This window comes from Natator depressus, chromosome 7 (genome assembly GCF_965152275.1).
Source record: "Natator depressus isolate rNatDep1 chromosome 7, rNatDep2.hap1, whole genome shotgun sequence".
Classification (NCBI taxonomy): Eukaryota; Metazoa; Chordata; order Testudines; family Cheloniidae; genus Natator; species Natator depressus.
The window spans coordinates 71262817-71279447 of NC_134240.1; the positions used below are offsets into that span (position 1 = coordinate 71262817).

General features: G+C 38.9%; 1 protein-coding gene across 4 annotated transcripts in view; it reads right to left on the reverse strand.

Annotated features, from left to right (window-relative positions):
* Positions 1-419: 419 nt before the first annotated feature.
* Positions 420-16631, reverse strand: part of PARG (poly(ADP-ribose) glycohydrolase) — a 126151-nt gene continuing 109939 nt past the window's right edge. For all 4 annotated transcript variants that reach the window (XM_074958740.1, XM_074958739.1, XM_074958738.1 and 1 more), the window contains 3 exons: positions 13373-13478; positions 5225-5353; positions 420-4300 (listed from right to left, as the gene is read on the reverse strand). In XM_074958740.1, the coding sequence (XP_074814841.1) occupies positions 4140-4300; positions 5225-5353; positions 13373-13478 (396 nt within the window). In that variant the 3' untranslated portion in view covers positions 420-4139. The remainder of the gene's footprint in view (positions 4301-5224; positions 5354-13372; positions 13479-16631) is intronic.

Genomic DNA, 16631 nt, shown 5'->3' on the forward strand with positions numbered 1-16631 from the left:
TCTGCAGGGATGGTTGTTGCCTGCTAGATTAGAGTCTAAAGCATTTTATAATCAAACACTTAAGCCTTGATGAGAAAATATATATATATATATATATTTTCTTCTGTAATGAAGAAAATTGATTTTGAAATTCATTTAAATGACGACTTTACAATAATCATTTCGTTCTCAGAGCTTTCATCTAGTGGGAATCTCAAAGTGCTTTTACAAATTGATTGGGCAAACATAGGACACACAGCATTTGTTTAAATTTTTTCAGTTTTTTTTTAAATTAATGCTACTTCCAACACTCGTTTTAAAGCAAAGTTGTGAATACCGTAATACTGTTAATTGCTTGCCAATGGAAATTAAAGAATTGAATAGCCAACTGTATGTGCACTTGCACACTAACACACAGTTTATTAGTTAGACCTCTGTACAAAATCACTTTGCTCATCCTTCAAATTTATAGTAATCCTCTTTTTAAAAAATTCTGCAATTGATCAACACTGCTTAGCAACAGCACACAACAGGCAAAGAAGGTTTAGCTGGACTACTCTTTGCTACAATTTATTTTTAGTCTGTTACACTACCTTGGTAAACAGCCAATATTATACAATGTAAACATACTGGAAATCTCAACCCATCTCAAATTTACCAAACATGATACATCACGATCGTAAATAATGAAGAGGACAAAGTTCTGATCATCAGATTTTTTTTATATTTTATTCCTACAAAAATCATGTAAACATTAGCATCCAGAAAAATCAAAATATGATGCATCAACTGCAAGTTTAAGAATGTGTCAAGAATATTTCAGCAATCCGTAAATTAATATATTCAGCTATTGGTACACATAACTGGATAAAAGCACCTCCTGACCGAGGTATTTAGGTGTAATAGCTGTAAAGTGAACAGAGGCACTCCGTCCCCCTTACCTGATTATAAGACCACACTCCAATCTAATAGACTGCCCACCATTGTTACATATTGATCATTCTATTTTGCAGCTAAAACACAGTATAAATCAATTGTTGGGGTAGGAAGTTTAATAATTCTGTTTATTTGAACATATGTAGCAAACACCCCTATAAGAATGAAGAGAATAGAGCATTCCACAAACAGGTTTCTAGGAGAGTAAAATTCTAGCTTCCCTGACTGCAAGATTAGTCCATCAGCACTCTCCATTTCTCAATATTTTGAATTCAGCAACAGAAGCGCCTCTGGCTAGACAGTATGCTCCAGAAAGTATGGATGATGCTGATTGGGTGGGAAAGAAATTAAGATGTAGAGTGAATATTACACTGACCCAAAGTTGTCCTTTTGGCTTTGATGGAACATCCTGGACAGTTTAATTTTCTCTCAGATTAGAAAGAGCCTGGGAATATAATGCTTTTAACAACTTCTTAACCGTGTGCTATGTTACTTCAAGTCTGTATAAGTAAATATAATCTTTATGCCGCACTCAACATTACATTGCAAGTGCCTTCACAGTATTCCCCCTTCAAAGACCAAGTACATAAAGATACAGGAGATATTACTTCTAATTTTTCAGGTGACTATATATAAATTAAATGAATTCTGTATGGACAGGTGAAAAAGCAGACAATTTATTAACTAAATTTCAAAGAATATATAGGGAGGAACATACATTAAAGAACTGAGCTTGAATAAGTTGCTCTCTCTGCTCCACCATTATTTAATTCTCCAGGATTTTAAGAAAAAAAAAACAAAAAAATCATAGATATGATCACATGGATTGTCCTGGAAATTCTTGATACTACCAACATCTTATTCTTTGAATTGAATACACTATGGTACAGTGAGAAAATAAACTTGAGAAAATCATCTTATAGTTACAAATATTCTCCATTTTCATGGCTGAAGTAGACTTTCTTGTAATGACAAGAAATTCATTTGGTAGAGTTTGATCTACAAAACTGATTTTTTCCCCAAAGATGAACACAATGCTTGTTTTCAATAAGACTTATTTAAAAAAGGGGGAAGTTATGCCCAACTACAGGACTTGCTGCTGTATTTTCTTCCAGTTGTTTAGGCCAAATCCTGTTCACCTTTGCTATAAGTAGTAAGCTGAACAGGATTTGGCATTTAGCTTCAATTTTCTGTACACATGTATGATCAGGTTGTGTTTATCATCAGCAATGCATTGGAGTCAAATCCTAAAACATGATCCTTAGAACAAAATGCCTGGAATAAGAGTTCACTATGAGCATTAACCTCTTATAGTCAGAATCTGAGCAATTCCTGGAACAGACACATTTCCTTTAGCTCTAAAGCCACAGATATAAACGAAGTAAAGGTTCTGAAATGCTATTCCAAGTCTCTTTATCGAGATTTCTTTTTCAATTTGCTCTTCAATGGATTTGGATGGACCAAAAGTTCAACAGTTGGGAATTGCAGGGTTAAATCACCTGTGCCATAATGTATTAAATTACAAGGAATGGTGATCTTTCCTAATTGAACTATTAGCATAACTGTGAAGATGTTTTTACAGAGCGTCTGCACTAATCTTTTTTTAAGTCCCAAATTCCCCATTAGTTCAGCTCCAACAGTACGAGCAGCAGCAGGAGCTTTAATGTAGGCGCACCAGTATTTAAGCACCATGTTGTCTAAGCCCACTCAGAGATCTACCAGACATCATGCTGAAAATGTTGGTGGCCAACAGTGCTTTATCTACTCTACAGCTTTCAGTATTACTACCACCTGCGGAGCTTAACTGGTAGCAGCAGCAGCAGCAATAATGAGATTGGACAAAAAAAGCCTAATGGAGAGAAGGCCATACTTTCCACCTTGGGACTAAATTGCAGACTGCTTACCAGAGACAAAACTTCCACTGAAATCAATAGAGTTTAGCCAGTATACATTCCTGAGATGTTATGCTACAGTTATGTTCCTGAAGCCTTGAAACTCATTCATACTTTTTTTTTTTTTTTTAAATGTACAGCAGCAGCATTCATTTTGGACTCATGGAGATGGTAATAGCACAATTTCTACACTACTTCACGTGACATACCTCCACTGGTATCTCTTCCATACTTCAAATGGCGCACGCACACACAGCTCCCACCAACAGTTGCTGTTTTAATGTTTTCTTTTTTGTAGGATGGAAAGATTTCTTGCCCACTGATGCCTAAGTAGTTGTCATATCCTCGTTTCATTTCTATTGTGTGCACATTTATACACATCTACATGCGAATATCTGTATATATTCTAGATAGGGGATCATTGATATGCTGTTGTAAATCTAACAACTAACTGAATTCCAGCAATATTACAAATCACTGCAGCAAACTTTGAGTAATTTTAGATCCATCATAATGTTTAAGAACTTGTTCACCGTTTTTATATAATACTTAGGACCTACTACAAATTTTTAAGAATGTAAGTAAACAATGTGAAATTGTTCCCTCTGCTTCCTCTAGTTTTAATGTTTTCTCTCTTTTTTCCTTATAACTCAGCCCCTCTTTTCCCTTTCCCAGTCTAACTTCCTGTTGTCCTTCTCTCCTCAGAGTGCCAACACCAGAAGAGTAGTTGTGGGTGCTGCTTTAATTTTTGCTTCCCCATAATCCTTGCAGTTTTTAAACTTTTACTTTTTATTTAAAACATATTTAAAATTGTGAAGTTTTAAAGCTGCAGAAATTAATAAGTGAAAATTAAAGGCAAAAGTACCATGGCAGTTCCAGGGATGGACTGGAACTGTTAGAATTTCCAATGAAATGGATAATTACAGGCTTTCCTAACATCACGCCCATGAATTACATGGCTGTGGGTTTACTAGTAATCACTTTATGTTGGAAATCTGTATATTTTATAGGTTCTCTTAAAGAGAGAGTTTTCACATAAACTGGTATTTGTTGATTCCAAAGGGTAACAAATATAGACCAAAATCTGCCGATGAACAAGATGACATGCAAATAGGATTTACAAAACAAACCCTTTATATATGTGGATGGATGGGGTTTACGTTGTATAAACAGAAAATCTCACCTCTGAAAATTTGTTTTAGGTTAGGAGAGTTTATAGGATTACAAATGCAGTATTATATACATTGATATTAAGTTAAGCCGGTCCATATATTACACCCAGCAATTCAATATATTAGGAAAGGAAAAAAATCCTCCTCAGAAATTTTTATTTTAGTCATCAAAGCCCAATCCTTTCTCATCTTCATCGGTGGAATCTGCATAGGATTCAAGGGTATTATATAGGAAAGGGTAAAGCTTCACATCTGGTCCTGGAGTAGAACAGCTTCTGCATTCTTCATTATAATATCTGAGCAACAGCCTGTAAACATCCCCTTGAAAATGAAAAGAAATAAAACTAATAAAGTAATTCTAAAATTACTGCATCATACTATAAGTATGTATATATTCACAATCAACAACTGTGTACAGGCCAGAGGATCTGCATTTACATGGATTTCAGTGGCAAGGAACATTGTTTAGGGGAAGTGAAGGGGCAGCAGCTCTTATTTCAGTGTGTAGGCTGGAAATGCAGACCAAGAGGGACCGTGTCATAATCTGTGGTTTGCTAGCTAGTTGAAAACAAGGCTTTGGGTCCCACTCAACTTCTCAGTTCCTTGCACAAAATCTATTGCTTACACAACTGATTGCAAAAAAACTACCTGAACTCTGTGCAAGGAGTGGTGAGTTTCACAGTAACTGTATGTATATACACTTTATAATTTTAAACAACAAAACCATTACAGAATGGATTATTTTTTCAACTGATTTGGAAAGACCTAAATTTAGAGTTCTGTTTCCCACAAAGAAGTTAGAGGTACTACTATCAGCTGGGCAATGAATGTAGCTTCTCCTGTATTGCCATTGGGACTCAATGAGTCCGAATGACTTCAAATCCAGCTACTTAGGTGCATCAGGGCTTGTAGCATAGGGCTCATAATACCATACCAGAATAGTACGAGGAACAAAAATGTGGGTCCTATTTTTTTTTAAAGACAGAAAAGCATTTCAAATTCTATTTAGAGCTCTGGCAGGCCTTCAGTTACCATAAACTAACTTATATGATGGCACATGTTTATTATCTACCACTTTTTCAGGAACAGCTTCTTGCATAGACCTGTAATGCTGAGGTTTTCTTTACTTAAATTCAGCACTTTTATGATCCTAGTGTCTACATTTCTTACTGTTCAACTTTCACACTGGAGAGGGATTTATTCCTCTTTATATTTCACAGTGGAGAGAGATTGTTTTATACTTACCAACAGTTTGGCCCTTCTGAGTGAGAAAGGTGTGCATGTTGTAAATATCCCTCATCAGCTCAGCATCTCCAAAGGTAAAATAAACCACATCTCGCCCAGCCTCCGCAGCTGCAAGGATTTGTATTAAGGCTGCAGCAAAAAATAAATACATAAATAAATAAATACATAAATAAATTTTTTTAAAAAGGGAGAGAGAACACAGAACACAGGTAAATATAGGATAAGACAATTTATGATAGAAGTAGAGTAATTTGTGGTCTAAATTTAAGGTTGGGAGCTTTCACAACTAATAATCACACCACATGGTATTCTTCATCTGGAGATCTTAAAGCCCACTTTTTGTAAAACTGCAAGTATCATTCCACTTAAAACAAAAAACAACCAGAAACTGAAGCTCAGAGCAGTTAAGTACACAATAGGCCAGATTCTGTCCTCTTACATCAAGTTGTATCTTGATGTTCAAGTAGTTCCCTTGAAGTAAATGGGTCTATTCAAGTAGGACTCAATTATAAACTGGCTAATGTTCCTGCACTGTGGATTAAGAGAGCATCCCCCACTCCCTCGTGTGAGCTGCCTGCGTTGTGGGTCACAAAGCCAGATAAGTGCAGAGCAACAACCACTGAGAAAATATGCCCTCTTCCATTCAGGTGGGCAGGGAGTGGATGGAGCCTTCGCTCCTCCCCCAACATAAAACCTGGCACATCCGAGTGTAAACTATGCCAGGAAAAGGGTTAGTATAGATTCCTTCCCCCAAGAACACAGGGGAAGCAGGGACCAAATGTGAATCCCTCAGCCAGTGCAGATACACACTGTCCTTTACTCAATGCAGATTGCCAATCTAGCCTAGTAAACTACTGCTCAGCATGAATAAAGGGGGCTTATGTGACCCCTAGAGAGTCAGTGGGAGAGCATGGAATATAACCCAAGTTTCCGAAGTCCCAGTTTTATATTTTACCCACTGGATGACACTGCCTCCACTGCTCTGACACAGGCTCCCTCTATGAGCTTGGGTACGTTATACTACTTAGCCTCCCTGTCTCCATTTTTTTCATATGGAAAATAGGGAGACTACTTTCTTCTGAAGAGTAAAATGTGTAAGTATTCATGTTAAGAAACCATACTTAGCAAGTAGCGTGATAGGCACTTTATGTATTATTTAATCACGTTTAGCTCAATCAGCCTTACAATGTTCCAAACGATGGATCTCTATCAACTGCTGAATCTATGGAGGGTTACCATTATTTCTCGTCTCTAGAGATATACTTGTCTGAATGCTAATCTTTCCATTCACAATGTCCGTCAGGGATATTATCCACTCTATACTCACCAGGTAGAAGGTGGTGAAGAATTTTATTTTAAACAAAAATATGACATAGGGAATTGTCCTTGCAGTCACACCTGGCAGGGCAAAGCACACTAGTAAGGTGTTCATTGTTCAGCTAGGAGGACAAATTTAACATACTATGCTCTTTAATCAAAGGGCCCTTTTAAACCCAGAACTAAATTATTCATTACACTCATCACATACACAATCAATCTCAATTTGGGGATGATATTTTAATTAAAATATTGAACCAGCAGCCTGTGGATTTGGTAACACTTCAGTAGTTCTGTTTTATAAAGGGCCTAATGAACTAACCTGCATAGGAGAACTGAATCTAATGAATCTTCACATTTAGGCCAAATGAACTATGCAACTGTGCATTGCACTAGGAGCATGAGAAGGTACTCTGCAAATTGCTTTCCACCCGAATTTTTACTTTTAATTGCTAAAAGTCTGTAAATTTGGCACTCCTGAAAGTGAGGAACAAACAGCAGTGGCTTCAGTCAGACTTCCCGCCATACAAGCCTTCCCTTTCCCTTCCCTCACCTCTGTTAGGGCCTGGTCCAATGTCCTTTGAAGCTAATGGGAAAAACCTCCCTTTGGTTTCTCACTTTAGTTTTTTGAACAGATTTTTTCAGGTTAGAGAACTTTTTATAAAAACAGTGATCTAGGTAGTTGAGAAGTACCTCGTCTCTCATGTAATCACAAATAACATACCCCATTAAAATACATTTTCATAACACTATGACAATACTGAACATTTAGCATTTATTTTAGTTATCTCAGACCTTGCTCCTCCCTTTTAACTGGAACATACTGGAAAACTGGGTAAATATTTTAAAACAATCAGGAAAGAATTCCTTTCTGTACAAGAAGCATCACTTCAGATTATTCCCCCCAAATTAGCACAATGGAACCATGAATCCTAAGTGGAACCTTTTGGCAGTACTGCAATATAGGATTACGATATACTATTCGATTTTTCTAAAGAAAAAACTAAGTTGGCCTGGATAAAGTGTTCCAGTAGGAATCTACAGAATTAAGGGCAGATATACTTCATGGAACTATAGAAAAGACTGTAGAGGCCAAACAGCTCTAGTGCAAAGAAATTTAGAGGACATGGGAACAACACTGATGACTATGGCTGTTAGACTGTAGTAAGTCAGAGATCCACAGGATAATTGTATGCATATCCTTACCCTTTTCCAGTACATATATACAGTGCAATTCAGAAAATAAACAAACAAAGCCCACTTCACAAAACTAAAGCAGAATTTTTTGAAGGAGACAAAAAAGGGGCATTTCTATGAACAGCCAATTCTGTGGTGACTTTAAATCAGTTATAGCCTCACCTCAGGCTGATCACATTTGATACAAAGTAGAAATTAATCCAAATCAAAACCTTGCCTCCAAGCACCCCAATCTTTGGGAAGGTTTATGGATGTGGATCCAAACTTTGTAGCTCAGTTGTATCTCTAGCTGATAGACAGACAGACAGACATTACCACATGTGTGTACACAGCCAGATAAACTCACCTTTTAAATATTCAAAATATCTATGCTCATAGCTTAAGATCATTGAAAACAGTCACAAACAAGCTGAAATCTACTTCAAAAAGTCTTATTTAGCCAACATAGCATTCCTCTATTTATAATCAGGAATAATTTTCTTTCTTTATACTGCAGTTTGTTGCGTTCTCAGGTCATTCACTGTGACCTTGATTCAGACTGTATTTTCAATACAATAGCTTTTCTTTAATGCGTGACACACAATCATGCTGGAGTGTGATTAAGGCTTCTAGAACAAATGTACTTTTTTTAAAAAAAAATATAAAATAACCAAGTTCTCCTGAAACATCTGCAGAATCTAGGGTGACCAGACAGCAAGTGTGAAAAATCAGGACAAGGGGCGGGGGATAATAGGACCCTATATAAGAAAAAGACCGAAAAATTGGGACTGTCCCTATAAAATTGGGACATCTGGTCACCCTAGATTCTGCAGATGTTTCAGATGTTAGAACATTTGGAGATGAAGACTATTTTGCTTTTTTAATCTGTGAAAATGAATTCATATCTCAAACTTGAATCTCTGCATTTCTGAACACAAATAAAAACACTGGTCAACACCATACTAAAAAGGGTTATAAAAATACATATACAAAATATAGCCCCAAATGTCATATCAGTACACAAGTTCTTCATTTCTAAAGTTGCTTTCTCACTGCCATATATTGTCAGATTTAAGACAGCCTGTAAAATCTATAATATCAGTTTCTTTTAGTTCATGAAAACTACAGATGACATTGATAATCTTACATGTATGTAATTCCTTCCATCACAAAGGATCCTAAAGCTCTTTACAAACTTTTGAGGACAAGCGGAGAAAATATCTTTTGCACTTGAAATCATATAGGGAATTTGCCCAGGCAGAACGTAATAAGTAGTTTGAATTTGGCCAGGAATTACCACTTCAGTTCTCAGGAAGAGAATCATGGGATCTTAAATGATGAGAAGTTGGTCAAGTTCTTAGTTTTGCCCCATGTTTTATTCAAAAAGGCTGTTTTAACTCTTCAAGTATCATATCAGCACTGACTCAGGAAAAAAAATGTCACATGCTGAATCATAATATCTCTTGTGCAGCACCTAGCTGTTCCCTAATTCTACCAACCAAGTACTGACACAGCCAAACCCTGGTTAGAGCCTGATCCAACTCTAGTTGATGTCTTTCCACCAATTTCAGTGGATCAGCCCCGAAGTTTATAATATCTGATGGAAGCACAGCATAAGGTTAGAGCAGTGGTTCTTAAACTGTGGGTCAGGACCCCAAAGTGGGTGACGACCCCCTTTGATTGGGGTCATCAGTGCTGTCTTAGACTTGCTGTGGCCCAGGGCTGAGGCCTGAGCCCCACTACCCAGGGCCGAAGCCAAAGCCCGAGGGCTTCAGCCCTCGGTGGCAGGACTCAGGTTGCAGGGCCCCTGCATGGGGCTGAAACCCTTGAGCTTCAGCTTTGCCCCCCACACCCAGAGTGGTGGGCTCAGGCTTTGCCCATGCCCCCCGGGCAGTGGGGCTTAAGCGGGCTCAGGTTTCAGTCCCCGCTCCTGGGGTGGTGAAGTAATTTTTGTTGTCAGAAGGGGGTCATGGTGCAATGAACTATGAGAACCCTTGGGTTAGAGGATACATTTGTATATTCTGATCTGTATTCTCAACACAGTAGCTGCAGCAAAACCTGCCTTCAAGTGGTACTAAATTGAGAATTTCAGCTCTGAAAAATCATAGATGGATACAGAAAGTAAGGCAAATTCCACCAATAGGTAGAGAAAGTGGCTAGTTTTCTCTTGCCAGACTAGAGATCATTATAGCACTTGGCTTACTGGAGATCAGGTTATAAACATTTTCTAACATCAATAGGCCACAACATTAGTGAACAAAAGCCAAATAAAATTAAACTTCTGTTCATATATTGTAACTGAAAAAAAGCTTATTTATGCTTCATAACATAATTTATATTTCTTTAAACACACACACTTATAATTCTGCCATGCCCTTATACTCTCACTCTCTCTGAGGTCCTCCTCTAATTTTCATCTACTCAACACTGATTTTTAAGGTAATGCCTCTCTCCTCAACAAATCTGCCGGGACAGTCCTACTGGTCACCCCCAGACTGGACCTCTGCGTGAAAGGTATTTTCAGTGTAGGACCATCAATTGTAAAGTTCATGTCCACTGTTGGTGCAATCGTACCTTAGTCAAGTGATCATTATTTCTAGCAGAAACCCATACATTTTAGGATTACACTGGGATATTGCATTTCAGACTAAGGAGCTCTTATGCAAATTAAAACATTTATTAAAATTCCTTAACTTGAACTGTCCATCAAATATGATCACAGATTGCAGCAGATTTGGCTTTGTATTGATGGCCTGAACTTGGTAATCTATTTTATTTAATGGAAAACAAAAAACAGTTGTCACGAAATCAATGAGCACAGAGTGAAAAATAGGCTCTCGCTGAGTGTAACACATTTGGAAAGAAAACTAATGCAGCTGGCAGCCTGAAGATCATGATGCTTACATTTAGTTTCTAACATAACCACCTAAAATATTCACTAGGTCATAGTTATAAAACTAACTTTTGAAAATATTTTTTCACCCCAAACACCTGACAATAAGCAGCAAAATATTGCAATTTCTGTTTAGATTTAAATTATGTTAAATTATAACCATGCAGAACTAGATTTGGGGATCTACTAATCCAGAATCCAAACGAGTGCTTGATTTGCAGGTACCCACAAAGTGGGAAGCAGTCCCAAATTAATCCAGGACTTTGGGGTCTGCTGCAGGTTGAATGCCTTGATTAAGGACAGGGCAAGAGAAATTGAGGGATTTGGTTGCAAGGAAGGAGAAATTTAAGAGACCGGAGGTCCCCAAGAATACACTTTGCCTTTTAGGAAGGCAGAGATCAAGAGGCATTTACAGAGGCTTCAAAGGAAGCTATGTTTCCTGTCCTTTCCTGACGATGATGTCAAGTATGTTGCACTGGCAATTGGTGCCCTCAAAGTGGTAGGGGAGAAAATGGGGCATGTAGCAAAGCGAGACTCACTGGCACAGTGCTCCTGCCGGTGATCCTGGGAATTAGCTCGATTCCAGCCCGGAGTGCCTCCTCCTGGCCAGTGGCTCACCTGCTGCTGGCCCTGGGTCCCTCCCAGGGGAATCCCCAACCCTCTAAACCCCAACTTGCCTCAGTGGCTACTGCCAGTCATCATCTAGCCCCCGCTCACTGGGGCAGACTGCAGTCAGTAAACCACTCATCACTGGCAAGGGGGTTGGACCAGCTGCCTCTGCCTAACCCTGGGGCCACGCTTCTGCAGCCCTGTACCTCTGTAGGCCTTGCACAAAGCTGCAGCCTGGGGAGTTACCTGGCTGGAGTTCCCCAGCTCCTCTTGCTTTTCCCCAGCACTACTCTACCTCAGGTACCAATGTGGGGAGCTAGGTCCTTCTCTCTCCACTGTTAGAGAGAGACTGCCCTGCCTTCTGGCCCTGAAGCTCTTCTATAGGGCCCAGCCTGGCCCTGATTGGCTGCCTTCCAGTCTTTTCCTGTTGGCTCCCTGGGGCAGCTCTTTCCCAGGGCTGGTTTTTAACGCCTTCAGGGCTGGAGCAGGGTGACCGCCCCGCTACAGGGCATAAGCTCTCCTATAATGCAACTCATTCTTATCAGCCAACAATCTCAAATACAGTAACTTCCCACTTAACGTCCTCTCGCTTAACATTGTTTCGATCTTACATCCCTGTTCCATTACAGAACATGCTCCATTTAAAGTTGTGCAATGCTCTGCTATAACGACGCCTTGCTGCCTGCTTTGTCCACACCTGGCAGCCCCCTATCAGCTCCCCTATGCCCCACCCCCCCAGCGCCTCCCACCCACCTGCAGACCCTGTAGATCAGCCTCCTTCCCCCTGCCTCCTGCCCGCGGCAATCAGCTTGTTTGCAGCGTTGAGGAGGCAGAAGGGAGGAGCGAGGAGGCAGTGTGCGGAGTAAAGGGGGAGGAGATGGGGGGGGAGAAGAGGCGGGTTAAGGGTGGGTACTTGGGGGAAGGGTTGGAGTGGGTTGAGCCCCCCGCCCCTGGTGCTTGCACAGTAGGGGAAGCTGCTGCTGAGCAACGTGCTTCTCCTAGCTTATGGCACCTTCAGCGTCCTTGCCTGCCTCATTGTCTGCAGTGCCAGCGGGCTGTGCCTGTGTGGGGTAAGGCGGGGGCACCTCCCATTGCTTCATACGCAACAATGATGTTCCCATTGCTTCATACTCAGCAGTGATGATTGTAGTATTAAATTGTTTCTTTAAAATTGTTTAAAACTTATACCTGTATTAAATTGCTTGTTTAAAATGTATATAATGCCTTTTGTCTGGCAAAAAAAAATTTCCGTGGAACCTAACCCCCTCCCCCCGCCATTTACATTAATTCTTATGGGGAAATTGGATTCGCTTAACATCGTTTCGCTTAAAGTTGCATTTTTCAGGAACATAACTACATCGTTAAGTGAGGAGTTACTGTATTATACTTAACATTTTACATCTTCGGAGTGCTATACAGATATTAACCCTTGCGTGGGGCAGATGGGCAGGTATCAACCCTGTTTTGCTCTGATTAGGAGTCTGCTTAAGGCAGTGGCCACTAATGATTTTTCTGTAAAAATCAGTGCAAACATACAAGTTATTCTCGTTCTTTTCTTGTTTATCCAGTGTAACAGATTAAAGAAACTGAGGGCGAGGCAAACTGTGTTTGCAAATGATTGCAGGTACTATTTTGCAACCAAAATTATTTGCTCCTGCATTTTAGGTAATTTAGGTATCTGAGGATTTAGGATTTGTGAGTAGAACTAGGTAATTAAGACAATTTTGTGGGCCCATAAATAAAGGTCCACTTAAGATAGGGCTCAAAGTTTGGCCCAAAGCCACAGAGTGTGCCAGTGGCAGCAACGATTTAAAACTCAAATTCTTGACTCCCATTCCCATGCTCATTCCATTTGTTCTTGCCTGTCAAAACAGAATTATAGCCTCCTCCCACTATAATGTGCAAAATACATGAATTTAAGAACAAGCATGTTCCTTTTTGGATTAGTACTACAGATGGTTTTAGTACTACTCCAGCCCTTGGCTAGCAGTTTGCTATGAAAACTCATTTCAATTTTCGGGACTTTTAAAGAGGGAGGAATAAAAACTTATTTCCTTCTCAACCAAAGTGTCCAAGCACCTAAAATAGAAAGCTTACTTCAACTTGACATTTGATTTGATTCATTCTGTCCTTAAAACATTGCTATTATTTACCTTTCAATCTGGAATCACCACCGAAGGCACCACATCCCCAGTTTCCTGTGGCTACTGCTGAAAGATGCTGAGGGGGAACAGCTGGTCGAGCAAAGCCACAGTATGCCTGCAATCAGACAAAAGGCATATCAGCAGAGGAGGTTTTTGACAGTAGTTCTGCTGTTATATTCTTAAGCTTAGTGTTAGATAACAGTAATCAACATTTTTATTCTACTGTTTTCTGGTAAACTAAAATTCAATATAGCTTCAGGCTGGCTTAAAAGTGAAAGTTAACACACTAGTTTGTTGGCAAATGAGCAATGATAGGTAATGGAAACATTTAAAGTGAAAATCAGATAGGAAAACAAAATCCTAGTTATTTCCCCAGGACTAATGAGGAGCAGGGAATCCCTCATGCCCTAGGTAGAATTCCAAGAATATCTGTAAAACAATGTCTTTCATTCATAAAACCCTAAGGTACTTTACATATTTAAACGTAATGTGTATTCTATATTGAGTGAAAGCTCACTTGGTCCACTTGAAACCTTTCCGGTGAAATAGCTACACTATGCTAAAGTTGAGCAAAGAAAGAGGATACTTGTAGTCAGTTGAAATTTGAGAGCGTATTTAGGTAAATAGGAATTTCTTAAACGGAATGTGGCTGAGACACTGGGATTAACCCTACTTGTATGGAAAATGCCATGGTCTCTTTAAATTACCATACTGGTCAGGCCCTAGTTTTTGTGTCTCATCTGAAAGCAGTACAGTACTAGCACACACCATGCTGGGGCTTCAGTTCAGTATCTACTCAGAGGGAAGAGTACTACCTCCCAAACCACATTATGAAGGTTGCTTAGAGGGCTTCCATCCAAGCACAGGTATTTATAGTTTTTCTGCATAATCCCCTTTACCCTATGCAACTCCTGCTGCCCTAGGCCCTGCATAATTGTCACCTTTCAAGGATAAGGAAGTATTTCATTTCTGGCTTTCACAAAACTAAAGGTTAGATTAGCTATAGGTTTAAAATGGTATATCTTTTCTTACTGTGCCTCTCTCATATACCAATACTATAAAGTTAATAAAATTCTGTCCTTTTTAAGGTTTTTGTTTAGGTCTTTTGACCACCCAATTGTTTCTCATAAAGGTGTAAAATCTCTTTTCACCAGTTAAGCAATCAGAATTTAGAGAGCATGACCCAGAAAGGACCAACTTGTGATTTACCAGCTATCATAGCAAAGACAAAAGAAACTCATCTGAGCCACGTAAACAGAATTACCTTACAAGAAAAGGAGACAAATTTCCAGCACTAAATGAAATGTAATGAAGCATTTTTGTGATTGCTTGTGAAGTGAAACCTTGAAAGGCCTATCGCTGATCCACACATGAAATATTATGAGACCATTACAGTAGGTTAAACCACTATGTAACAGCAGGACAAATCTGTCCCATGTTCTTTAAAGCCTTGAATAAAATACACAAAGCCATCTTAAAATACAGGTCTTATATAATATTAAGTGAGGGAAGGAGGAGGAAAACCTGACATAGTCACTCACAAATCTTGAATAAAGAAAGATGCTTCTACAAAAGACCCAGGGGGGGCAAAAGGACAAATCTCTCCTTGAAATGTTTACAAAGGTATAAAAATTTATTGAACGCATTGTCTGGTACGGATTAGTAAACCCGTTTTTTTCGCCCCCATGTAGTCTGTAAATTCTGACAGATATTAGTTATGATTTGGCAGTACACCATTATTCAAAGTTTAAAACAGTGAGCTTACACAACAGTTCACAAATTACCTGTTCCATCAGATGCATGTGGCTTTTTAAAATCTCCCTCAAGTCAGAAATATTGGTGTGCTCAATGACTGGAGCAGGTTTGTGAAAAATGACAGCACCTAGCAAACCATTACACAGCTGTGTGGAAAATAAACCTCCCCAGATGAAAGAACTAGATCTGTATTGGAACAAGACAGCCATTTTGTTTCTGTGTTTGTTTGTTTATTTGCAGGAAGGAGTGGGACATGTATTTTCTTTGTGTACTTCAAAAGAACATGGAGACCATGGAAACTGCCTTTATATTCTCTCTCACTGTCCTATTTAACAACAGATAGGAGAGCTCCAGAACTAGCAAGCTGAGTGCCTGGAGTACCTCTCATTGCTCCACAATGACCCTTATAGCCAATATAAGGGTGGAACTGTCTTCGTCATAAAATATCTCAAATTTCTAAACAGTGATAAGTGATGCTCTACTGGAAATTAAAAAGAGCAAGTTGCATCTTGATAATTAATCTATAAAGTATCACCAGGGATAGAATATTATTAACTAGCACTATTCTCAAGGGAATCATAATGATAATACAGTAGCCCTGTGGACTATCTTACTATTACATTTCTTACATCGTGTATTTGCAAATCTTAATATTGAAATCAGGCACAATGGATGCCTTAGAATTCTAAACAGCTGATCTCGGACAACATTCATCAGTTTTTTTTAGGGATGGATTAAACCAGGTGTACAGCCAGTTATAAAACCAAAGAATTATAGTTATCTTAACTTTGATTAAAAAATAATATATTTGCTTCATAGTTTGTGGCTAATAAGCAGAAAAAGACCCTAATCAGCAAATAAAGGAAGCCTATGAGAATAATTAGTAGTAGTAGTTATAGTGTAGGACGGATGCATGGTTAAAAAAAACTAATAAAAAGCTGCAGTAGCAAGACAAAGAAAAACGGTCTTAAAACCTTTTCTCTTCAAAAGAAACAAGCACAAACCTTCCCACTGTTCTGCTGGTAAGCAAGGAGATGGGAGTAGACAAGAAAGGAAGGAAAAAAACAAGGATAAATTGCTTCAAACTGGGTTTTTGCTACAGCTAGCAAGTTAGCTGATGGGTATAAAGAGAGCCATGGATCTGAAAGTTCTTTGTTAGACCCTACCTGATCATTCTGGAGCACACCAGGATGAGACGGTTTTCCCTGGGTCTGACCTGTTTTTAAATATACTGATCACATGCTTATGAATAATTTGTTACTGTATTGGGTGTAGTGACTGGTTATCTTTGGGCTGTTAGCCATGTTTTGAGCAATTGTATAAATACCATTTGTCCTTTGGACTTAATAAAGAAATTTATGGTTGAATTAGTGTTTGGTGATCTCCCATATTAATATTAATAATTTCAAATAATATTAATAATTCCAACACCACGAGTAGGTGTCACTCCCAACAAACTACCTCTTGGGAAAGCTGAGTGACAACTAACATCTGGTCCCATTGAGATAAGTGC